At 59.2% G+C, this 24,166-nt stretch overlaps 1 protein-coding gene across 2 annotated transcripts in view; it reads right to left on the bottom strand.

Moving 5' to 3' along the window:
• Nucleotides 1-7,603: 7,603 nt before the first annotated feature.
• UNC5B (unc-5 netrin receptor B) overlaps nucleotides 7,604-24,166 on the bottom strand; it is an 83,205-nt gene continuing 66,642 nt past the window's right edge. Inside the window, exons 3-17 of one of the 2 annotated variants that reach the window (XM_045439528.1) lie at nucleotides 23,789-23,932; nucleotides 23,225-23,328; nucleotides 22,288-22,468; nucleotides 21,471-21,638; nucleotides 20,472-20,636; nucleotides 20,206-20,238; nucleotides 18,251-18,445; nucleotides 17,652-18,041; nucleotides 16,904-16,991; nucleotides 15,860-16,028; nucleotides 15,449-15,682; nucleotides 13,896-14,045; nucleotides 13,043-13,207; nucleotides 12,100-12,281; nucleotides 7,604-11,265 (exon numbers count right to left, since the gene is read on the bottom strand). In XM_045439528.1, coding sequence (XP_045295484.1) covers nucleotides 11,100-11,265; nucleotides 12,100-12,281; nucleotides 13,043-13,207; nucleotides 13,896-14,045; nucleotides 15,449-15,682; nucleotides 15,860-16,028; nucleotides 16,904-16,991; nucleotides 17,652-18,041; nucleotides 18,251-18,445; nucleotides 20,206-20,238; nucleotides 20,472-20,636; nucleotides 21,471-21,638; nucleotides 22,288-22,468; nucleotides 23,225-23,328; nucleotides 23,789-23,932 — 2,534 coding nt within the window. In that variant the 3' untranslated portion in view covers nucleotides 7,604-11,099. The remainder of the gene's footprint in view (nucleotides 11,266-12,099; nucleotides 12,282-13,042; nucleotides 13,208-13,895; nucleotides 14,046-15,448; nucleotides 15,683-15,859; nucleotides 16,029-16,903; nucleotides 16,992-17,651; nucleotides 18,042-18,250; nucleotides 18,446-20,205; nucleotides 20,239-20,471; nucleotides 20,637-21,470; nucleotides 21,639-22,287; nucleotides 22,469-23,224; nucleotides 23,329-23,788; nucleotides 23,933-24,166) is intronic. The other variant, XM_045439529.1, reaches the window with a different exon arrangement.

Below are 24,166 nucleotides of genomic sequence, written 5' to 3'. Positions count from 1 at the left end.
ATGTATGGAATTTTCCTTTTTTGGTACAAGCCCCCTAGGGTTCTCTAAGGAGCCTGTTTGGGTGGTCACCGTGGGCCCTTTTACCTGGCCCGAGCCAGTTGCCTAAAAGTAGCCTCTACAAAGGGTTTCTCAGAAGAGGTGACCTTGGAACTGAATCTATAGGACGCTTGTGGCCCATTGAGGAGAGCAGGGAGGACCTTCCAGAAGGAGCAGAAGGCTGAACAAAGGCAGAGGGCAGAGCAGCAACATGTCCACGGAGGGAGGGCTGTGAGGCTGTGAGAGAGGCTGGGCCCGGGCTGGGATGGTCACAAAAGCCAGAATGGACATGTGCACATCGCCCTGTAGGCGACAGCCTTCCGTAAGGGTTTGCAGACGAGGAGAACGGGTCCCAGGGGGGGTTAGAGAGGTGACCATGGTGATCAAAGTCAGGGCAACGGACTGGAGGCTGGGGCCACTTGGCTTCAATATCCGACAGATTTGTCCAGCCTAAGAAATCAGATCCACATTTGGGAAGTTTTAATTTAGCATCTTATCCCTTCTAGGCCTTGAACTGTCCTGGCTCCCAGCCCCGCCTCCCCCACCCAAGTCTATACAGTTGGGAACACCCTGCCCCGGACACCTGGACCCTACCCGCAATCTGGAGATGGGGTGGGCAGGAGGAGGGAGGTGCAGGGGGCTCCAGGACACTCTTTTGGAGGATTTGGGAGCCCCTGTGTGGTCGCTGGGGGGAAGGCAGAAGACCTGTCTTGAATCTACATTTGCTTAAGCAAGCTGGCTGTTCCGTGGAGCTGATGCGATGTCCAGATCGGGGAGAGCAGCCAGATTTCCCCAAGAGGCTCCTACCTATACACCATCCTGCACAGCTGAGACAATGGCCACTGTCCACAGGGAAATGACAAGAACCTAAAGGCTGAAGACTGTTCCTGGATGCTGTCCCTGATGGGGAGGGGGCACAGTCGGGAGGTCCCTCTTGTTGTACTTGGCCTCCCAGGGCTGGGCGGATGTTTTTTCGAGAGACCCAGAACTTGACTCAGAGCAACGCCACAGAGGAGGTGTTCAGTAATCAGTACCGATGCCTGGCAAGGAAGGCGAGACTTCGCAGAGCTCTGCTCCGGCTGCCCCCGTCCCCTGCCCCCTGCCCCGTCCCGCAGGGACCACCGGCTCGAGTCCAATGTACAGCTCCATGAGGGAGGTACTCTGATTAGCCTCATTTTGCATAGGAGGACCCTGGGGGTACGGAGAGGTTAGTATCTCGCTCAGAGTCGCACAGCTAAGTGGCAGAGCCCAGATTCAGATTGGCACCTTACTGAAAGCCAAGTCAGGGGCATCGTCAGAGGGGTGGGTCACACAAGCTCTTACCCAAAGCCCGCTGACCTGTCTGCAGGTTCTTCCTGCAGATTCACACAGCCAGCGCTTAGGAGGTCAGCCGGGTGTGGGCTAAGGCTTCCAGGCATGGGGTTGGCAGGCCATCTTGTGATCACGCCCCGTCACTGCAGTGCGTGCGGGCTGGCTCAGGGAGGCTGCACGTCCTGCCTTTCGGGGTTTTTACTGGGCCCGCCAGCGGGGTACGTGGATCCTGGGAGACAGGGACTCATCCATAACTGCCGAGCCTTAATTCTCTGCTCTCGAGTCACCGGTTCAACCCCCCCACTCTACCTCTCCTTCTGCGTCCAAACGGCTCCCTTTGGGGACGATTGCTGGAGATTCCTGGAGATGCCAGCCCTGGACCCCTCCGTCTCCCCTCCATGCCTCGGGCATCTTTCCCTCCACCCCGAGTCGCCTTGGAGCCCATGGTCCATAATTGCAGTAGAGTCTCAGCAATGCCCGACACTCCCATGCCCATCCTCTCCTGGTGGTACCACTGGCCAACCCGGGATGCAGCCACCTACATCTGAGCGGATGAGCCTTGCTGGAGAAAGTGTGCAGCAGGCAAGGGTTCCACTCCGAGGTCGTGCTTACCAACCCGCGATGGGCCTCCGGGATGCCAGCGGTCCCGTGGCACATCTCAGCTCCTGCTCTCCATCAGAACCGTTGCCACCTTCCTCCTTCGCTGGCGTCAGACCCCTGAACGCACCCCGCCCCGAGATGGCCTTGCCTCCCGCCTCCCACTCGATGAAGAACACAGAAGTCACCAGGGAGGCACATCCTCAATTTCTCAACACCGAATGTGCCCCATCGGCTTCTGTTTTCCTCTCTCCAGTTACGACAGGGCCGTTGCTGTCCGGAGCCAGGAGAGGGTCAGACCAAGCCCTGTGCTCAGCACCTCCCAGTTGCCAGCAGCTCTATGCCTCCCCGACCCTGTGAGGTTGGCCCATCATAACGCCCCCGCGGGAGTCGAAGGAAGGGGGACAGGCCACCAGGAGCTGGAGGGAGAGCAAAAGAGCATGTGGAGGCCGACCCACGTCACGTGAGGACCTGGCAGTGTTTGGATGGAGGGGGAATGGCTTCAGAGGGGAGCGTGAGAGCTGTGTCCAAATCTTTGAGAAGCTGGCAGGGAGTGTAACACTTAGACGTCCTCCTAGTGATGGTAAAACTAGCTGAGGGTAAAATTAGCCCTTACAGGGGCGCCTGGGTGGCTCAGTCGGTTGAGCGTCTGACTTCGGCTCAGGTCATGATCTCACGGTCCGTGAGTTCGAGCCCCACGTCGGGCTCTGTGCTGACAGCTCGGAGCCTGGAGCCTGCTTCTGATTCTGTCTCCCTCTCTCTGCACCTCCCCCACTTTCTCTCTCTCTCTCTCTCAAAAATTAACATTAAATTTTTTTTTTTGTTAATTAGCCCTTACAGTGAAAATAAGTAAGCACCCAATCAATAACATTTATCACTATTCTTTTAGTAAGTAGTGTGTTCAGCATCTCTGGAAGTCATCAAGTGGAGTCTGGACAAGCCTGTGTCTGGGCTATTGTGGAGGGAATTCTGGCATCAGGTGAAATGGAAGTAGACGGTGGCCAAGGACAGCCACCCCCCCACCCCGCCTCCACCGCCCCCGACCTCCGCTCTTCTAAAAGTCAGTGAAACTGATCCCAGTGAACCTTTGCAGTTCATAGCGACAGCCTCTGCCCACTGTAACCCCCTTGGGTAATCACAGTATTTACTGATCTGAGTACTGGGCATCTATCTGTCCCTGGGGACCTGTTGGTAGGGGAATTGCTGGGGCCCCGGGGCCTGGCAGCTAAGCCCTGTCTCAGGTTTCATCAGGCCGTGGGGAAGCCCTTGGGAAGAGGACCAGCCACGGCCACCATCCCGTGAAGGGATGCGGACGGGCACCGAGGCAGGCGCCTCTGTCCCCCTGGCGCAATCCCGGCCAAGTGGCACGCAGGCAGGGGCCTCTTGGCGGTCTGCACAGAGGGCTGGGGGCTCCAGACCGTCCCAGCCAGCAAAGCCCTGAACCAGAGCAGCTCTGAGCCTGACCCTCCCCTGCTTCAGCACCTTTCTACAGCCCACTGGGGCCCAGCAGATCTTAGACTGGGGGGGTCTTATCTGGAACCACAACTTAGAGCCAGTGGTGAGGGCCTTCCTCTCTACTGGGCTGTATGGTCTCCGCTTAGCTACAGTCTCCACGTCTCCCTATCGCTCCCTAGCACGTTGAGGCCACATGTGAGAGGCCGCTTGATGGAGATCCATGCTCCCAACAAAAGGAGGAAGCAAGCGAGCTAAGACGGCCTTGTGTTTCAAGAACTGGCCAAGGGGGCAAAAGTATTAATACGGCTGCTTCTCTATTCATGTCATGCGCAGCCTGGATCCTGGAGGCATTTGTTTTTGAGCCAGGCTTCTAGACCAAGCCCTCGACTCCAATGTCGAGGAACAGATCTGCGTGAACCTGGAGTGGGTGGCCCCTGGCAGCTGGGTCAGGATGGCCCCTCTGACCTTCCCAGATCCCAACCTGATCCTTCAGTCTCTCCGCTACGAGCTCTCTCACCTCCATACCTCTGATCACACGGTCCCTGCCACCTGGTGGTTCCTTGCACCCAGCCCTCCACCCCTATCCCCCCACCAGCCTAGACACCACCACAAGGCAGGCCGCCGGAATGACCCCATCCCTGCTTCGTGTTCGTACCGTGTTGGAGCCACTCCCAGCTGGCTGCTTCCCGGTCCTTGTGTACTATGGAAACTCACTGTTTATTCTGCGGTGAGCTGCTAGAGGGCCAAGTCCAGGCATGACTTAACGCCCCGTATCCCCTGTGCTGTGCCCATCTATGGATTAGATCCATAAACGTTGATTGAATTTCCAGGAATCCCGGACCCTCTCTTGGGGAAGCTCCCCAGGCTGAGGAGCTGCGATGGGGAGATTCAAGCTACCTGCAGTGAGGCCGGGGCTGGGTCGGGCCCTCATGGCTGCTGGAGGAGCACAGACTCACGGGTGCCCCCTCTCGGGGATTACCCCCATCTCCTGGGTCGGGGTCTCTGAGAGGTCACCACCTCACACTCCCCCCACCCCCCCCCCCCCACACCCAGATCGGGCCCTGAGACTATTTCAGCACCCGCGGCTGACAGCGGCCTTGACATCTGGCCCATTACCTGCTGAAGGGGCATCTGTATCTTCTCTTAGCAAGACATTTCATAAAAGAAAGTTGCTGCAGACTTTTGCCTAAAAGCATCTCCCCTAAAATACATAATTGAGAAACTATGGCTCAGGGAAACCAACCCCCGTGTTCTAAAATATCACTGTTCCAGAAAGCCTTTCTTGACTCCCAGGCTGAGTCAGCAGCCTCTCTGGGCTTCCGTGGCCCCCTTGTCCACCGGTTTGTCTGTCTCTCCGTTAGGCCACAGGCTCTGAGGGCAGTGTGTGAGGCCTGGCCCTCGTGCCCAGGACTGACCGACAGACACGGTGTGCTGGATGACCGTGGAACCCCACTCCCTGCCCCGACAGTTTGTGTTTGGAAAAGTTAGGACCGGGGAAGCTCCTAATCTCCGGTGCCTCCTGTCGCTGGAATGCTGAATCCAGGACAGGGATTGTGAGAGAAACAGACTTCTGTTGAAGACAGTCACTCAGTTCTCCAGGGCCAAGTGCTAAGAAGCCTGGGCTCTTGGTGTGAGATGCCTGTGCCCAGCTCAGAGTGCCGGGTTTCACGGCAGCTTCTCCCGTGGAGTGGTCTGGAAGGAGGCAGGTGCCCCTGGGCTGAGGCTGCGAAGGGAACGGCATGGAGAACAGGCAGCCGCAGCCCCCAGAGGCCTACGCAGGCGCGCCAAAGGCTTTAGTTAAACAGGAGGCTGGAGATCCGAGATGGATGGGTTGAGCCTTAGCAACCAGAACGAGACCGAGACCGTCTTGATGACAGCCAGGGAGGGAAAAGTTAGGGACCTCCATGGGGACGTCATTAAGGGGGCCTGTTATCCTGTGGGAAACACAGCGTCGGCAAAACGAATTTCCGAGCAGTTATTGGAAAAATAAAACTATTTCATGTTTATACCTCAAGGGGTTGAGACTCTTGGATCAGATCCATTATATTTAAATATTTACGTGCAGACGTGTGTGTTTGTATTTGCATAGATCTTCCTGAGAGGATATATAAAAAAAATGAACCAATTATCTCTCGGGGTTGGCGGTGGCGGGGTGGGGGTGGGGGGTGGGGGGGGGGGGGGAGGGGGTGGAGGGAGGGTACTGGGGACAGGGAGGGAGCGGGGGGAGGGGGTGATACCTGAGTGAGAGGCATCTACTTCTTATCTATTCTTTTGTTCCTTAAAAAATGTTTTTAGCCATAAACATGTGTCACATCTTGAAACGGGCAGGAGTTTTGGCCAGTTTGCTAAATGGAACTGGTTGAGGTCTCCCTATGCACGATCTCAAGCCCTAGGCTGGGGTTGGACTGGGTTTTCTCATGGCCCCTCGTGGGGGAGGGGGGCAGCTGGTGGCCAGCTTCGTCACCTCCCAGCCCTGCTCTAGGACACCTCATGGGGCAGCCAGTCGGTTACAGGGTCAGAACCAGCCCATCTTCTGCCGGCTTCTGGGTTTTCCTCACGCACCCCCGGGACTGTGACAGAGGAGGGACCACCGGGTGGGGTTGTCCCAGCCCGCCTGGAACCAGGACACCCAAATTACGGAACTCCACCAGCCAGGAGGAACTCACAGACCAGCGGGTCTAAGGCCCACATTTCATGGGTAAGGAGACTGAGGCCTCGGGAGGGACGGGGACCCACACAGCATCAGAACTAGAACCCAGGTCCCTGCTCCCCAGGCCAGAACTCTTGTCACCCAACAAGAGGCAGGTGGCAAGGAAAGGCCCTCCCGCTTAGGTAGTGGGCAGAGGGGGAGTGGTTTAAATGGGTACCCCTGACTCCTAGGGGACCCTAGACAATCTGCCTGCTGGTGGGGGCTACTTGCATGAAATAAGTGTCCCTCACCTGACTCTGCCCACCTCCTCCCTGCGCCGCTGCCTCACCTCAGGCGATACCCCCCTTCCTACACACCCGCCCCAGACGATGCGGCTGTTCCTGGGTCCCCAGGGAACGACGACGATCTGAGTGGCGGGGGTGTGTGCCTTGACTGTCCTGCCGGCCCCACTAGGCCATGAGCTCCGAGGGGACTTGCCCACAGGTGCTCCCTACCCCTGGGGGGACGACAAAATGACACCTGCCACAGGTTCCTGAGAGTCAGAGCTGGCAGGGCCTGTGCGTACCCTATACATATACTTCAGGGCGTGGAAAGGTTAAAAAGGCCAAATACACCGGGGACACACTACATGAACATGAAGAGACCGGCTTGTTCTCATAGGACTTCTCAGAGTCCCTCTTGCGCTGATGAACGCTATGTCTCTACTCTGAGACCAGAGGGTACTCTCACCCCCACACTTCAGACATCACAGAATCCCCCACGAAGCAGGCACTGCAAGCTGGAAAATGCTGGGACTAGACTCAACGCACACAAGGAGGCCTGAGGACCAACTCACAGGGCCCCTGCCGGTCATTTGGCACCTTCCTGCAAAGTAGGGGGAAAAAAACGCCCCTTTGAAATACTTCCGCCTATGGGAAAATTAACACCACCAAGAGGTTGATTTTATTAGAACAAGACCCTCTACTGCCACCTGCTGGAAACATCCCGCAATAAACACGCAAATCTACCCTCTGGGGGAATGGCCCCATCCTCCCTTTAGGCATGGTACTCTTGTTCAGTGTGTAACCTGCCCAGCCACGCATAGCAGCCCTGGGTCCAAAGTCACGCGATCGCAGCCCACCCATCAGTCCCTTTCTACGTGCATGATTATGTTCCAGGTGAGTACTCTAAACTGACCTCTCTGCCTCGGCCCTTTTGAATTTCTTACGGGTATCTCCACCGATCACCTAGCCCACAGCAGGCTCAACGGACTGACCCCTAAACACACTCCTTGGGTGCTTATGCATGGAGAGTGCTGACTGGGGAGCAGGGATTCGCATCCGGCACGGGCTCTAACTTGCTGCACGACCCCGGAGAAATCCTTAACCTCTCTCTGGGCCAGTTTTCCCTTCTGCAAAATGAAGCAGTTGACGTTGATCGTTTCCAGGAGCTCAGAGAGAGCTCTGACAGCGACCGCCCGATCCCAAACCCGTGGAATTTTGAGGAAAGCAGGAAGGTCGTTCCAACTGCTGATAGAAAGACAGTCAAGAAGACAACAGAAGACAACCAGGGTTTTGTTTTGTTTTTTTTATTAGACTAGGAAATATAATTTATTTTGTAAAAATTAATTTTGTTACAATAGGAATGCTAAACGTTATTTACAGATTGAAGTTTACAGACTCAACAGTGGTGGGATTGGGCCATCCCTGCAGCCCTACATCCCTGGGACACATAACGCATGTCCACAGCCCAGGCAGGGGGTCCAGCCCTTTGCCCCCAGGAGATCTGCTCCCTGCAGCCGAACTCCTGGTCACCTTCCCTCAGAGGGCCTACTAAGGGACCTAGCTCAGCTGCCTGGTTGCTGGGGAAAGGACCAGAGGGTCCTGGATCGTCCAGGAGATGGGGTCCCCCACACCCTCAGGAGGACCCCTGGCCCGGAGCTCTGGAGCCCGGGTCACTGCGAGAGAAAGCAGAGGGAGAGGCACGAAGATACACCAACTGACCCTGTGGACTCGGGGAGGGCACACGCTCACACCCGGGTGGGGACACGTTCCCGGAGGGGTACCCTGATGTGCCTGCAGATAAAAGCAGACGCGCGCGGGGCACGCACACACGCAAGCACACACCCCGGAGATGAGAGACGTAAACGCCCACGGGAGGGCCCTGCAAGCCTGCGGTGGCCCCTGATCTGCCACTCTTGGGGGTACACAGGCCACGTGGGGCTGCCTCTCAGGCCTGAATCAGAGGAGAAATCTTGATCCTACCCTAAGGCGGGCAGCGTAGGGACGCAGCCACAGCAGCCTCGGCAGAGGTTTGATTGATGGAGGCAGCAAACCCTTTCTCGGCGTTTCTTATAAAGCTGGACAATTTGAACCCTCCCAGGAGGCCCCAGCCAATTGGTTCTGTGCTCCAGGCCCTGGTGCACAATTTCTGGAAATCAGATGAGAAATGGCACGTGTGCGGCTGGCTTGGCCTCATCCACCAAGAGCTCCCATCGTGGCTGCTGAGCGAGCGGGGCAGGGAGGAGGGGCCCGGCAGAACACGGCAGGGTTCCCTCCCACGAGAAACCCAGAATGACCGTCCGTGTGTGTCAGAACCCAAGGGCGGTCAGACAGCAGCCGCAAGTGTAAAAAGGAAGTGAGGCCCAGAGAAGGCAGTCCTATGCCCAAGGTCACACAGCAGTTTACTGGCACAGCTGGAGCTGGGGTGCTGGTCTTTGGACTGCAGGCTGCCTGTGAGCAGAGACTGATGGGAAGGGTCCGGGTAAAGCCTCTCATGGCACTGGTCAGGCTGCTCTCTCCGGGCCATGTTGTCACCCCTGCCTGCACAGCTCAGGCCAGGACTCATCAGGGATGCTGAGCCCACAGCGGATGGGCACCTTTGGCAGGGAAGCCTCGAGGCCTGCGAGGCAACACCACAGAGGCCCTGGGGCAGAGAGCCGTTGTTGCCAAGCCCTGAGTGCAGGCCCGGCTCCTTCAGCAGCGCTGATAGGAGAGATCCTCTCTCAAACCGAGCAGGCCTCTGTCTGTCCGTGGCCAACCTACCCCCCCCCCCCCCAGGGTCACCGGCAGGGGGCGAGAAGCCCCATGAGCCTGAGTCCATGGCAGGGAAGGGTAGGCTGAGGTTGCCGGCTAGGACTGGAGCCCCCGAACCTGTTCTCCTCCCTGGAGACCAGACTTTCAAGGGCCAGGATGTGCCCAGGCTGGTCATGGACCAGCTGGGGCAAGCCCTGGGGTCAGTGCCCAGAACTTCTTGCTTTGCCCCGGGTGCCAGGGAGAGGCCTGCGAGGAGGCCTCTGTGCCAGCCGTTAAGAGCCTGGTCCCAGCCATGATCAGCCAGCCAAAAAGGGATCCTGCTGGGCCCTTGGGAGCATCCCGGAGCAGGCTGGTGAGGAGGTACCAGCCCCCTCCACTCTGGCAGTCCAGCCTGTTCAAACCTCCCAGACTGCAGTGGGAGGGTGAGAACAGGGCTAAGGGAGCTGCCGGTGGAGGTCAGAGCTGGGAAAACAGCCCTCCCCAGGTCCTCCTTCACTGGGGCGTGCAGATAGAGCACAACCAGCCCACCCACCTCCCAGCCTCCCGGCCCGCAGGGCTGACTGCCCACACATTCCGTAAAGCCACGCTGAGGCCCAGAAGCTCAGGCTTCTGCAGTCAGAGGCCCGCTCATCCAGCCCTCCTGCTTTATAGACGGAGAAACTGAGGCTGGGGGAGACCAGTTCCCGGATTCCTGGGCATTAGCGGAATGTCAATTTGCGCCAGCCCACCTGGTCTGGGGGCTGCTAGGTAGAGGGGTGACCTGGCTGCTCCCACCCTGGGGTGAAGGAGAGAAGTGCCCATGGGAGAATCTCCCCGCCCACTTCTTTCTCTGCTAGAGCCCCACTTCTGGGCCCCACCCCCTTTTCCAGGAGCCACCAGACCGGGGCACTGGAAACATTGTCCCTGGCTCACAGCTGGCCTGGTCTGCCCAGTTTCCATCCCTGGGCCTCTTCATCTGGATTCTCCAGGAGCCCAGGGAGCCTGTGGGGCATCTGCCTGGGGATGCGGTAGGGAAGACCCCAGCCCACTCCAGATCTCAGGGCTCCTTGCCTTTAAAGATTCAGCATCTGCTCAGAATTTTAGAGGGAAACATGGTACCGTGGCTAAAACCCCGTTCGACCCTGTACACCTGGGGAAACTGAGGCCTTGTAGGAATTTAGCCTAAGACAGAATCATTAGCAGCAAGGTGTTCCCTGTTCTGTCTCTCTCTCCCTGATAATCTCTCTCTCTCTCTCTCTCTCTCACACACACACACACCCACCCACACACGCACACACGCTCACTCCTGGCCAGAACCATGAGCAAGCCCACACTCATCCACACTCAAGAAAAGAGTTTTCTATTTTTTTGTGTTGTTTTTCATTTTCTTTTTTTTTTTTTTTTTCTTAAAAAGGACTTATCCAAATATCTGGATAATAAATCATTTGCGTTTCCTAAGAAACTGGGTTTTTCTTTTCCCTTGTGGTTTTGGTGTTTCTCTTTTTTCTTCTTTGAGCCTGACTAGGGGTCTGAAGCTTTCTTTCTTCCTTTCCTTTTCCTTTTTGCTTTGGACGACAGAAAGCAGTTCGTCTGAATTGTACTTGACTCTTCAAAGAGGAAAACGGTGTGAAAGGAGAAGAGGACTTAGGCGGGAGGGAGAAACCAGTAACTGAGGAAGAAACCGAAGAACGCATCTAAGACAAACGTCACCCAGAGCTCCTGGGGCGGAGGTGGCTGGTGGGGGTGGGAGGAGGGAGGGAGGGCCACCTCCTGGCTCCCCTCGCTGCCTCCAGAGGCCTCGTCTCGGTTCCTCCACGGAGATCCAAGGGCAGGGGGACAGCAAGGGGTGGAGAAGGAACACTGGGTCTTCCTGACAACAGAGTACAAGGATTTGCTAAGGCTGGTTGTGGTCTGGGAATGGGGCAAGGGGAGGAGGAGGAGGGGGCGCCTCTGGCTGTGAGCTGGGGGGCAGCAGGGGCCGCACTGCCTCACACGAGGCTGCCTCCTCTGTGCCCCACGCCTCCTGCCAGCCCTCCCAGTCCACGGTCCGGGGCGGCTCAGCAGTCCCCGTCAGTGGCCATGGCCACCAGCATCTCACTCTTGCCCATCTCCTCCAAGGCACTCGCCAGGCTGTTGAGGTCCCCGTCATCCTGCTGCAGAGCTTCCCAGAGGTCCAGGATTACACCCGTGGGGCTCGCTTTGGTGGCAAAGTAGTTCAGGTACCTGGCGGAGGGAAGGAGAGGGTCACTGGGCTCCCCCAACACTCAGCACCTCCCAGGAGCTTGGAAGTGGACAGAGCACCAGGAAGAGGGAAGGCTCTGAGGTCCCCCGACCCTGGGTCGGAACCCTAGCCCCTCTGCTTGGGGGCTGTGTGGCCCTGGGAAAGCCACTGCTCCTTTCTGAGCCTCGGTTTCCTCATCCCTAAGATGGAAACTGTCTTGCTCATCATCATCCATCATCATTGTTATTATTACCCGTTGAAAGACACTGGCCCCAGGAGAGACTCTCCAAACCTGGCATTCCAATCTTTCCTCCTCCCGCATCTGTTCCCTGCTTGGTTTTGCCCCACACACTACCGCGAGAGCAGGGACAGAGCCTTAGACTCTTTGTAAAGCCCATCCATTTCTAGTCAGGTGTCTTCTACGTGGCATCTGCTCAATGCAGGTTTATTAAATGGTTTCTCAGTAAGTATAATGTAATTCTAATAATTCCTATTGCCATTATATTTATGCAGCATTTTAGATTCTCCAGAAGGGCTTCGACACCAAAATACACCGTCGCTCAGCAAACATTTCCAGAACACCTGTTCCGTCCTGGGCCCGGGGGTGCAGATGGTGATGACCCCTGGTGTCCTGGCCTCACCTGATCCTCACGGGCCAGCACGCTGAGTATGGCACTCCCCAGAAATGGGCTTCTCAGACTGAGCACACCCAAGCCTCAGCTCCTGATCTACCGCAAATGGAAGGATCTGATCCTGGACTGTCGGGCTGCCTGCCCCACCTGCCCCTTGGGGGACAAAGGGAGGTTGGGGTGGGGCCGGCCTGGCCCAACACCCACCGGTCCATGGAGAGCTTCTGCGCCAATAGCCGCCAGTCATTGCCCCGCGAGTTGGGGGCATCCAGGCTGTTGCATATCTTCTGGCGGATGGACAGTGGAATCTTGAAGGCGTAGGGTCCCAGCTGGGTGGTGACCGTGCTGCCAGGGGCAGAGCAGAAGGCGTCCAGGGAGCCAGCAGGTGTCTAGAAGGGCAGGGGGCAAGGTGAGAGGGGCAGGGGTCTCCCCCATGCACAGCACTAGCATCCGCCCCTCCGACCTTCCTGCACTGGGACTGGGAGCTCGTGGAGGTTCCTCCCCACGCTCTGGGCAGGTCAGCTGCTCAAAAACCTCCTCCCCCAGAAGGTCGGCTTCCAAGGGCCAGGGCTGCGTGCCCAACGGTCCTTGCGGTGGACCAGGCGAATGCACTGTCCCAGGCTGATGCGGGTGCAGGCTCGTGATTCCAAAGCCATAAGGAGCCTCAGCCACAGTCTATTCCACACAGACGCACGTTGACACACGTGGGAATGAAGTCCAGAACGGGGAAGTGACTTGCCCACGGTCACGTGCCAAGTTCGGTAGAGAGCTGGGTCTAGGCCTCTGATCGGCGCTTTTTACATTGCACAAGGAACCTCTCGCGCTGCTGGCCTGGGTGGCTTGGGTTTTGTAAACCTCAACGTGGATGTAGAGTGGAGGAGAGCCATAGGCTTGGGCTAAGCACTGACCTGACACAAGGTCGATGGTCTCTTCCTCCCTAAGACCTACCTTCTGACTTAGTGATTTCATCTGTTGCCTGGTACCGGCCAAGCACAGGACCAGCCACTCAATAAGTGTGCAGAAAGTGACAGAGTCCCAGCTCAGACCTGGGAGCTGACGGGGACATATCTACGGAAGGCAGCATCCCTATGCACGCGGGTCTGAACGCTGCCTCCCCCGGCCCCACGGGGTGTCTGTCCTCCCGCCTCACCTCTGCCAGCGTGGTGTGCAGCTGACAGATCTGGCCCTCTCCTTCCACCTGCCGCACACAGATCTTGCAGGAGAGCTCTGTGGAGGCCAGGCTGTGCCTCTCCAGGGTGAAGGTGCAGTGCAGGGCCTTCTGGTTGCCACTCCAAATGTGATAGAAGGGGATCTCCTGAGGGAGGGGCGTCAGGGTCAAGGTGAGGCCAGCCTGCCCTGCCCTGCCCTACCCTCAGGGAATGGAGGCAGAGGCCGGTCAGGGGGCCAACCTCAGGAAGCGATGGGACCCCCCCCCCCCCGCCGCCAGGGGGCAGGGCAGGCCTCTCCGTCCAGAGAGGAAGAGGAAGAGCTGGTCAGGGGCCCTTCAGCCGAGAAACGAGTGTCTGGGGAAGGCGGCACAAGTCTGGATGCGTGTGCGCATGTGTGTATGTGTATGCACACATGCGCATGTACGTCTGGGGCTGGAGGCCCTGCAGAGTCCAAGGGGTTGCTCAGGTAGGTGTAGGCACAGGGGAGTGACCATCCGAGACGACTCTGGATGGTCGGCCAGGCATGAGCACTCTTAGAGATGGCAAGGCCTCTTTGAAGATGACGTCTGTAGACATCTGTGTGTGGGAGTGTGACGGGGTGGGGGGGGGGGGAACGTGGCTGTCGGTGGCACCGAACGTGACGACGTGCCTAGGGACGACTAGGGGCATGGAGAGTAGGATGGGAGGGAGACAGAGACTCGGGGAGGCGGGGGCAAGGCTAGAGGAAGGAGACAGGAAGGCCAAGGCCCGGGAGGGGGAACCGATCTTCCACGGGCAGACCAAATGTTCCCCTTCCCCGGCGTCATTCGCCACCTCCTGTGGCCCAGCCCTCACCTGGTACTTGGCCAGCAGCTTGCTTCTCCAGTGGGCATGGGGGATGTCATGCAGAGACAGGCGCAGATTGTGGTAACTGTCTTTAAACAGCAGGGGTTTTGGCTCTTCCACTAGGTAGCCACCCAGGGTCCTCTCCAGTTCCAGCACTTCCTGTGGGCGGGAGGCAACGGGAAGGGGGAGCCCGTCATCCTTGGCCAGTTGGGGTCTTTCCTACTGCAAGCTCGGGGTCTGGGGACACAGGCGGGCAGTAGGAGCCAGGCTGTAAGACTGAGGGCAGGCCACCATCTGAGCACAGGGCTGGGCATTTGGGAAGTGCTCGGAGAAGACACGCTGTGTGAACAGACGGGTGAATGGACAGATAAGGGGACAGATGGATAGACAACTGGATTTATAGATGACTGGACAGGTAGATGGATGAATGGATGGATAAATAGTTGGGTAGATAGATACAGACAGACGATGGATGTGTAGATGGATATGCAAACAGATGGATATACAAACAGAAGGACAGACGGAAGGAAAGACGAAGGGATGGTTGGCGATGGCCGCACAGACAGATGGACTGCTGAGTGAATGAGTACACAGATAGATGGGCAGCAAGCTGGATGGATGGATGGATGGACGGACGGACGGACAGACCGACAGACAGACGGGGACTGAATAAATAAGTGATGCCATCAAGCTCAAATGTGGTGGCTTTCCTCCTGCTGTCCCCTCCATTCTCTGATCAAAGCTGGACACTGGCCAGCGCCCCAGTACTCAGAGATCCAGGCCGCGAGAGCCTCTCCTCGGAACCCCCGATCCCTTGTGGGCCTTCTGCAGTTTCAGGCCAGCCTGGCCCAGCAGAAGACACTCACTCTCCCATGAGGCCTTCTCACCCATGTTGCATCAGTCCTCGACTTGGAGCTGGGGACAAGTCACGCGAGACTGGGAGACAGGAGCTAGAGGGGACCCTAGACCTGGGTCAAGGGAGGTCTGGAGCTACAGGAAAGGCCCCGGAGGCTTCGCAGAGAGGTGGGCGGCAGGAGAAGGTCAACACAAGGCCAAGGGGCTATGCTCTTCCAGTGTCAGGATGAGCTCGAGGTCCTAGAAACAGCCCCTGCGTGCTTCGGTCACATGGGACAACACACCTGCCTTTGCGTCAGCGGCCGCGCCCACTGGGATGGCCTTCACCCTTCTCTTCCGGGCACCCTTCCTTGGCTTTTGGAGCACAGGTCTAAGGTTAATGTGCCGTGAAGCCTTCTCAGATCCTCTCCCTCCCAGGCTGGTGCTCGCCTAGCCCTCCATCAGCGAGGCCCCCTCTCATTTCCCCGCCTCTAGCCTGCAGTTTGGTGAGGGCAAAACTGTATCTCGCAGGTCTGATGCCGTTTCAATGTTTGAGCAATGAGTGATTAATGAGGTTGATGGCGGTAGAGGGGTGCCTGGAAAGTACCACGATTCTGGGGAGCGGGGGCACTGGAAGGTACCACACAGCCGGTCAGCTGAGGCGGGGGGGGGGCGGTGATACAGCCACCGTGTGCCAGGGCTGTGTGCTACCGACGGCCTGGCCTTACCTTCAGCGCTACGGGCGTGTCCTCTAGGCAGTAGACCCTGAGGCTGTACTCCAGGGAGGTGCAGAGGGCAGGGGCGAAGATGGCCAGCTGGAGACGCTTGACTGCCGAGCGGGAATAGGACTCACCCGTGAACACATAGGTGCCCAGCTGGTCCAACAGGATGTGGCAGGACCTGGCCTCCAGCTGGCAGTAGCAGGGCGTGTTCAGGGTTTCCTCGTCCAGGGTCACCACCTCCTACATGGGGAGGCAAAGAGGTCACAGTCAAGGCCATGGATAGATCCACCCGGGTTGGGCCGGGAGAAGAGGGGCTTTCTTTCAGCTTCTGAGGCCTCCCAGGGCAGGGCAGGTTCAGATAGTAGATCTGCCCCGCTTCCCCCCCCCCCCCCCCCCCCACCAGCCTTGGCTCCTCACCTCCCAGTGGCCCTGGTGGGCCTGGGTCTTGAGCTGGAAGATCCAGTCGCCGGCACGGACTTCAGCACAGTGGGGTACCGTGAGGATGACGGGGCGGCACAGCAGGAGGCCCGTGGGCCCACAGGTCACTGAAGGGCTCAATACCGTCTGGGTCCCTTCTGAAAGCGGGCTGGGGACAGGGCAGAGGGCAGGGGGGAGGCAGTGAGGGCAGGCTTGAAGCTCAGCAAGGGACCGGTGTGGGCCTGCCACCCCTACCCCGGCTCTTGGGTGACAGAGGCAGGTCTCCACCCCTGGGCCCCCGGAGGTGAGGGGTTAAGGAGAGGCAGAAAGACGGCCTAGGCCTTGAGAGTGTGTTCAGATTTCTGCTATTCCACTGCAGCGTTCTCAGCTATGTCTTTGCTCGTATTTTCAAAGGTTCTGCACGCTTGGGATGCTTTTGGTTAAGCGTTGCTAAACTGCCCTCTGGGAAGCTGGTACCAGCCCGTGCTCCCTCCTGCGTGTCATGGGAGGGCCGAGGTCCCACACTCTTGTCCATATGGAGGTCAGGCCGTTTGAAAAAAATCTTTGCAAATTCGAGAAACAAAAAACTCCTAGTGTCTCATGGCTGTTTGAATTTCTATTTCTCTGACTACAAAGTAGGCTGGCCATTTTTTCATAATCTGGCCACTGTGTGTGTGTGTGTGTGTGTGTGTGTGTATACGTGCTTGCATCAGAGAGTATGTGTGAATCACTTGTTTGTATCCTTTGCCCATTCTTGTAGTGAAATATTTACTTTTTTTATTGGTCTCTAAAGCCTCTTTGCATAGTAAGGATAAGCCTCTTGTCGTATTGTAGCTACTTTGTCAATCGCCTTTCAGTTTTATGATTCGCTGTGCCGGTGCTGCACATTTTAAATGTGGATGTAATAAGATCTGTCAATGCTTTGCTTGGAGGGCTACTTTAGGATCTGGCTCAGATGGTGATATTTGAACCCAAGGTGGCCAGGCAGCAGGGAGAGGAAGAGAAGGGGGGCAGCCCATGCCACACTGAGGTCTGTCCACTCACAGGGTGTTTTCTGCCTTGTTGATAAGGAGGTACATCTCGTAGAACTTGCCCTGGGGGATGGCTCCATTGGGTACCAGCAGGCTGACCCCTAGGGGCAGAAGGAGGTGAGCAGGGAGGGGCTGGAGGGAATCTAAGAGCCTAGAACGGGGGGGGGGGGGGGGGGGGGGGGCGGGTGTTGGTTGGCCCCTAGCTTGGGGCAGGGGGAGAAAGGCATCTCCTGAACTCCAGGTGGTCACCAGCAAGGTTGGGGGACAGAAGCTCGGGGACTAGGTACAAGGGGGAGCCCAGGCCACTGACAGCTGTGGTTATATCTGCTAATACAGGGGCCTCTAGCACTGCGGTGGGGTATAGAGATGGGGCAAAGTGCCAAAGTTCAAAGGCCCCAGGGCCAGCTCCAGCCCCAGATCAGTGTGACACTGGGAAACTATCAGCTGATGGCTCTACCATCTCAGTAGTGCTCTGTAGGCTTGTTGAATTACAAAGACATATTCCCTCCCACTTAACAGATAAGGTTTAGAGAGGGGCTGGTCCAAGGCTCCCCTGCCTTCGTGAGACAGAGAAATGCCTGGACCCCAAGTCCTCTATGTTATAGTCCCTTCTTTCCCCTGGACCGCATGTTCCCCATCTGTGAAATGGGATCAGGGAAGCCCTATCTTCTGCTGGGGGGGAGAGGGGGGAGGGGCTGGGGATGCCCAGAGGGGGCATGCGGAGGCCGGGCTGACAGGCGAGCGGGGCAGGAGGAGCCCACCTGTGCCCGGGATGCTGAGCCTCCCACCCAGGCAGCCAAAAGTGCCGCTGACGCTGCTCCCCGGGTCGCGGGGCAGGCCCAGGAGCTGCTGGGAGCCGAGGCTGGCACTGCGCAGGTGCAGTAAGTGGGCATCCCGGGTGTAGTCGCCGGAGTACGTGCCGGGCGGCAGGACCCCCAGCAGGTCAGCCCCATCTGGCAGGCCTGGCCCCGAGCCGGTGGTGCTGGAGTTGTAGACCTTGATCTTGAGACTGGGCAGGGGGTCCAGCAGGGGCGAGTTGGTCATGGGGATCTTGTCGGCGGAGTCCTGCAGGGCATACACGGGCCCGCGGTAGATGCCGGCACTGGCCGTGAGGTCCGGAGGCACGGATGGGTGCAGGAACTGTGGATTGTCTGCAGGGGTTGGGGCTACAGTCAGACCCAGCTGTGCCTCGCTGGCCCGGTCCCATCCTCTGCTCCCGCCGGGGGCCCTTCTGTTGCAAAATCCCACCCAAAAGTCCAGTGGGGGAGGCCCCACTCCAGTCTGGCCGGTGTGGCTGGCTGCCGTGCCCCTCTGGGTACCCTGCCTGCATCTGCCACCCCGGGTACCCCCAGGTCCTTACTGGGCCTCGCAGTCTTGAAGTTGACGGGGTGGAAGCCACCAGTGAGGGCGGCCGACGAGTCGGTGATGTCCGTGTCAAAGTCCCGGCAGTTGCGGCGGTAAACCACCACCCCCACCACCATGACGACGCCCACGACGACGAAGATGGACACCACGAGGCCCGCGTACAGCGCCACGTCCCCCGAGGTCTCCAGCACTGCGGGGACAGGAGGGCTGGGTGAGGGGCAGGGGCAGAGACCCAGGTCCTGGGACAGATCGGCGCCATGCTAGGTCCTACTCTGAGCCCTTGTGACTGGCCGGGACCGCAGGCAAGCCTCAACCTCTCTGCGCATCAGTCTCGACAGGTAAAACGGCCTCAGATCCCCTATCTTGCTTCCCTCCCGGTGCAGAAAAACGCAAGAGGACTCATGGGCAGTCCCAACAGGTAACTCCTTGCTCACTGCTGAGAAAGAGACAGTGTCCTGTCCCAGCCAGGATGCAAACGGAGGCCCTCGCTGCGGCCTGCAGCACATCCCAGGGCCGGAGGTCCCGGCTCCCGGTAATCTCTGTAAGCAGCCACCCTGAGCTCAACTTGCATCCTGGGCTGAGGGGAGGGGATGGCGGCAGAGGGGGAGCAGGAGGAGGGAATGAGATGCAAGGCGATGGGGTGGAGAGGAGGTGAGCAGGTGGAGGGGAAGGAAGGGGCTCGGGGGGGGGGGCCACCCACCAGCTACACTTTCCTCCCCCAGGCAGCCTGCCACACAGCTGCAAGTAACCCCACACGGCCCAGGCAGGGAGGTGGCATCGACACGATGACAGGCATTCTGTGTCTGCGTTGTCCCGCGTGACAGCCACTAGCCACGTGTGGCTAACGAACAACTAAAACGTGGCCGCTCTGACTGAGGCACTCAGTCTTTAAAAATGTGTTTAGTTTTAACCAAGTTAAATGGAAGTGGGAAGAGCCACGCGTGGTGAGTGGCTAGGACACTGGACAGCCCACAGGCCGAGCCAAGATGCCTGCTCTTCCCTCTTTTTTGTTTGGGGACCTCCAGGAAGCCAAGGTCCGGTCTCCCCTCCTGGGAGGGCCCGCGGACAGGGAGGCCTGCTTTCCCTGCCTGGACCCTTCCAAGCCCCACTTTCCTGGTGCCGACTGAGCCTTTGGGAGGCAGGGCACGGCTCAGTCCTGGTGTCCGCCCACTTCTGCCACCTTCTGGCCCCATCTCTCCTCGGTGGCCCTCACTCTTGGGCTCCCCGGAGGGCCCTGGCGCCCGGGAGAGCTGCCAGGAGGCCCTCAGGGCTCGGCTCTGCCTCCTGATGCTCTCCCTAACCATCGAGGGTCACCTGATAATCGCTCACCAGTCACGAGCCTGGTCCCCCTGTGAGCTGGGCCCAGGGGCCCACTGCTGATTTTATGAACCCGGAATTATTTGGAAATTATGGTTTAATTACCACAGGCCGATCTGCCCGAGCAGCTTTACTGCTGTGGTGTGGCCGCAGGACAGCCTGGGGGGTAAGTGGACCAGACCCCCGCGGGGCTGACGCTAGGAGAACCTCGCTGGGGGATACAGTAGGGGCACCGGAAGGGACAGTATGGGCCTCTGCACTGGCTCTGTTGCGGAGAGGAAGGCTGAGGGGACAAGGCTAAGAGCACCAGCGTGGGTCACGTAAGTACTGATGCTCAAATCCTGGCTGAGTCCTTGGATAAGTCCCTTCTCTCTGAGGCTCATCTTCTCCCGTAATGGGAGGGTCGGGATGGTGTCCTTTCTGTGGGCTGAGGGTCTGCCTGTCTCCACATGACGGAGGCCGTGACACGTGCAGCATTGGGGGCCAAGGCGGGGCCCATGGACGGTTGGTGGGGGGGGCACCTTCAAGTCTCCCTGTGCCCTGCCCTGCCCTGCACCCCACACCCTGGAAAAGCCAGCCAAGGAGAGCAAGGGTCCCCCAGAGAAAAAAGGACAGCCATGAAATGGGACTTACGGTGGCTTTTGGGGTCACTTAGAGTTTTCTTATCTGTCGAGGGAAATAAAGGGAAAGACAATGACATAGGTGGCAAAGAAAGGATGGTGAATGTGACAGGAAACGCGCAGATGAGGTGATGCACGTGGCGAATGGGCAGAGGCCCCAGGGGCTGCCCCACTGGAGGCCTGGGGCGGCCGGTGGGGCGGGGCGGGGCGGGGTAGGGTGGGAGGGGCCTCATCCGGCTCGAGCTCCCGCCCCCGGGCCCCGCCTTCGCAAGGACTCACTCTGTATGCACAGCCCGTCGGTGCAGTTCTTGGAGTCGAGCAGGGTCCCGCTGCAGTCTCGGCCTCCGTTCTGGGGCGGGGGCGCCATGCACTCGCGGCTGCGCCAGTGGGCACACTCAGTGCTGCAGGCTGACCACTTGCTCCACTCCGTCCACGCTCCGTCCACTGCAGGAGCACAGCACACGGCACGTGGGGCACATGCGTGCACAGGTATGCGTGCAGAGCACAGCGGTGCACGCGCATGCGCGCGTGCACACACACACTATGGCAGGAGGGGAGCCCAGGGCACACAGCGGTGCGCACACACACAAACACACACACACACACACACACACACACACACACACACTCCAGCAGGACGGGAGCCCAGGACACAGAAGCCACACGAAGAGATCCACCCATGGCCACATGGCCCCTTGCCAGCGCAGTCAGGGGCACCGTGCGGGCAGAGAGGACACAAACAGACACAGGAGGCCACTCACACAGACACAGCCCGGTGCACCCGCGAAGACACAAACCCAAGGGAAATATACCACATGGTTCACGCAAACGTGGAAGGGGCGGGACAAAACCAGGCGCGCACAGACCCACAGACGCGGACGCGCAGACTGAGACAAAGGTGAGGGGAGAGAGGACCTTTGCAGGATTAGGGGCAGCAGCCAAAGTCTCAGGCAGGAGGACAGGCTCTCTGACCCCTGGCAGCACTGGGACCCTGGCCCACGTCCCGGAGGGTGGAAGGGCTCCCCTCCCTCCCCCCCGCCGGCAGACTGCAGCTCAGAGCCTCTCTCTCCGTCCCTCTAGCAGCCGGGCACGGAACGAGAGGGCACAGGCCACAGCATCGTGTCCAGCCTGCTCGGCCAGCTGTGGGCCCCAGAACAAGCACCACCATGGGGAGAGAGCGGCTGTCCTGACCGCAGCAGACGCCAGGGCACAGAAGGCAGGGCTGGGGACCGGGGCGGGCTGGGCGTGGGCAGGATGCCCACCGGCCCGGGGCCTCACCTGGGCACACAGTGGTGCAGGCGGTCTTTTGGAAGGCCTGGCCCTCGCAGAAGGCGCCTCCGTTGAGCGGGGCCGGGTTGGTGCAGGTCCGTGTACGTTTCTGCCAGCCACGGCCGCAGCGGTTGGAGCAGGGCGACCACTCCGCCCAGCTGGACCAGCCACCGTTCACTGCAAGGGCAGCACGTGTCAGCTGGTCAGCCTGGCTCTGCGGCCCGTGGGTCCCCTAGACCCCATCTCCAGTCCTGACAAGGCCCTTCTGCTGAGGCCTTTCCAAACTGGACCCCACCTGCTGCGGCACTGGGGGCTCAGTTTCCAGCAGACAAATCTGGCTGCGACTGTCAACACTGGAGGGGACCGGGGGGGGGGGGGTGTCACTGTCTGTTCCCAGCCCCATTGTGCGATGGCAAGCAAAGGTCCAGGGAGGGCTGACGCTTACCCAGGGTCACCTGGTAACGGGCGACCTGTGCCTGAAACCCGACGCAGGGTTCTTGCTACCATACTCGGGGCATCTCAGCTATAGCTCTGCCCCTCCCAGTGGAGGGAACAGCAAGGAACATCCTACAGGCCTGGGCAGCGGTTCCGTACTCTGCTGGGTCACCAGGCTTGGGAGTGAGGATGCTGACGAGGCCCTGTTCTAGCCCCAAACCCACGAGTGCCTGACTCGACCACTAGCTGCTGTGTGATCTTGGGGAAGGCACCTCCCCTCTCCCGGCCGCATCCTCCCACGTGTCCACCAGGGTCCTGCCGACCTCCTGTGTAGGGTGGGGTGAGGTGGGCTTATGGGCCAAGCTGCGCCCCCCCCCCCCAGGACCCGTACCGAAGACAATGACCGTGGCAGTGGTGCTGCGACGCTTGGCCACGATGTTCTTGGCCACACAGGTGTAGTTGGCCGTATCTGCCAGGCGGGCCTGGCGGATGATGAGGTTGTGGTCGATGGTGAGCAGGAAGTTGGTGTCCTGGGTGGGGTCGATGATGTCCTCATTCTTGAGCCATTCTACCTACAGGGATGGGGGTGGGGGGCATGAGGGCCCGCTACCTGCTTACCTGCATCGCGGGGAGTGGGCCCTCTCTGGAGGGGAAGGGAGGCCCGGCCATAAACAGGACCGCAGTTCTATCCGTGTCTACCCGCGGTGGTGACAGAGTGAGGCTGGACCTCCACGGGCCGGGCCCCGTGGCGAATACTGCAGAACACAGCGGTTGCGACGAGCACCCCACCAGCTAGACGGCCCTGGGGAGGGGCTTAACGCCAGCCTCGATTTCATCATTCGTAAGGCAGAATTTATTAGCACCCACCGCATAGGGCTGATGCAAGGATTAAACAAGTTAGTGTGCAAAGTGTGGTGGACGGTACTTGACTCCCTGGACGTGCAACACAAGTGTTAGCCCTTCGCCGTTAGGGCAAAGGCCACGTGCTCGGACACATGCACGGTGAGGCCCTTTGGCATCCATAAAGCTGGGACTTCGGCTTCTGGGCGGGGGAGGAAGATACAGCCACAGGCACCTCCGTTGCAAGAGACTCAGCCTGGGGCCTGCTCAAGTAGCCCGTGGGGATCTGGCCCCAGCTCTTCCCCATCCCGAGGGGTTTTGCCTTGGAGGGCCGAGCTGGGGTCTAGCACACGCCGAGTTCTGCAGAGGCCGTAGTTCTCTTCTCTGTCTCAAGCCTCGATATTCCCATCTATGAAACGGGGAGAGCTCTGGAAGGCTGAGGCATCATGGTCTCTGCCATGCCGAGTATTCTCCTCGTCCCCGCTCACCTCAGCCACAGGCACGCCCTCTGGTGGGCGGCACTGTAGGAGAACCTCCTGGTCCAGGGGCACCTCCTTGCCCAGAGGCTCCTGATCGAAGTTCTTGCGCAGGTCTGGAAGAAGGAGTGGAAGAAAGGAAGTGGGGTCACCAGGCACAATTGGGCGGAACAGAATCCTCACGCGTCCCACTCTAGCCACTAGGGGGCAGTGCACGCCAAGGAAACTGGGCTCTGCCTGGGCATCTCCTCCAAAGTGGGGGCCTCACCAGGTGGGGTTGGGGGAACAGGTCTCCCTCCCTGACGCTGGGATCCTAAGCACATAACAACCCAGGCTGGTGAGGAAGCTGGCAGCTCCCTTATACAGACGTAGCTACAAAAGGCTGTTAGAAATCCTGAGGCCAGAGGTGGCTTAAGTTCTGGGTCCAGGAGGCCTCTTCTGAGCTGGCATCTGTGTGCCCTCCTGTCTCTGCAGCGGGCAAGGGATGCCCCCACAGCTGTGGAGTTTCCTCTCCAGGGGGCGTGGGCAGGGGGAAGGGGCCCAGGGGAGCGGGGTGGGGGTGTCAGGACGGCCTACATGCGATGCGGACGTAGGCCCGGCGACTCTTGGTGGTGCCCGCGGAGCTCCAGGCCACGCACTGGCACCAGTAATCCTCCAGCCCGAACAGCTCCTCCACCTGCTGCCGCGACACCTCGATCTGTACCTCTCGTACCCGCAGGCCTGAGAGGAGGAGACAGATGGCATCAGGGGGCGGGTCTGAGGATAGGAAGCACGGGACGTGGCACCAGGACCTCTGTCTCTGCCAAGCGCTTCCATTTCCATCTATTTTCTCGTCTCTTCCAACTCCACCCTGGCCCCAGCCACCACTGCCACTCCCCTGAAGACTGCAAGGGCTAACACAAGCCCTCTGCCCCGTCCAGTCCGCTTCCTGCCCCGCAGCTGGCGTGCGCTCCT

Source organism: Leopardus geoffroyi, chromosome D2, assembly GCF_018350155.1.
Source record: "Leopardus geoffroyi isolate Oge1 chromosome D2, O.geoffroyi_Oge1_pat1.0, whole genome shotgun sequence".
NCBI lineage: Eukaryota > Metazoa > Chordata > Mammalia > Carnivora > Felidae > Leopardus > Leopardus geoffroyi.
The sequence above is the reverse complement of the archived record's forward strand: the minus strand, read 5'-3'. Positions and strand labels throughout refer to the sequence as shown.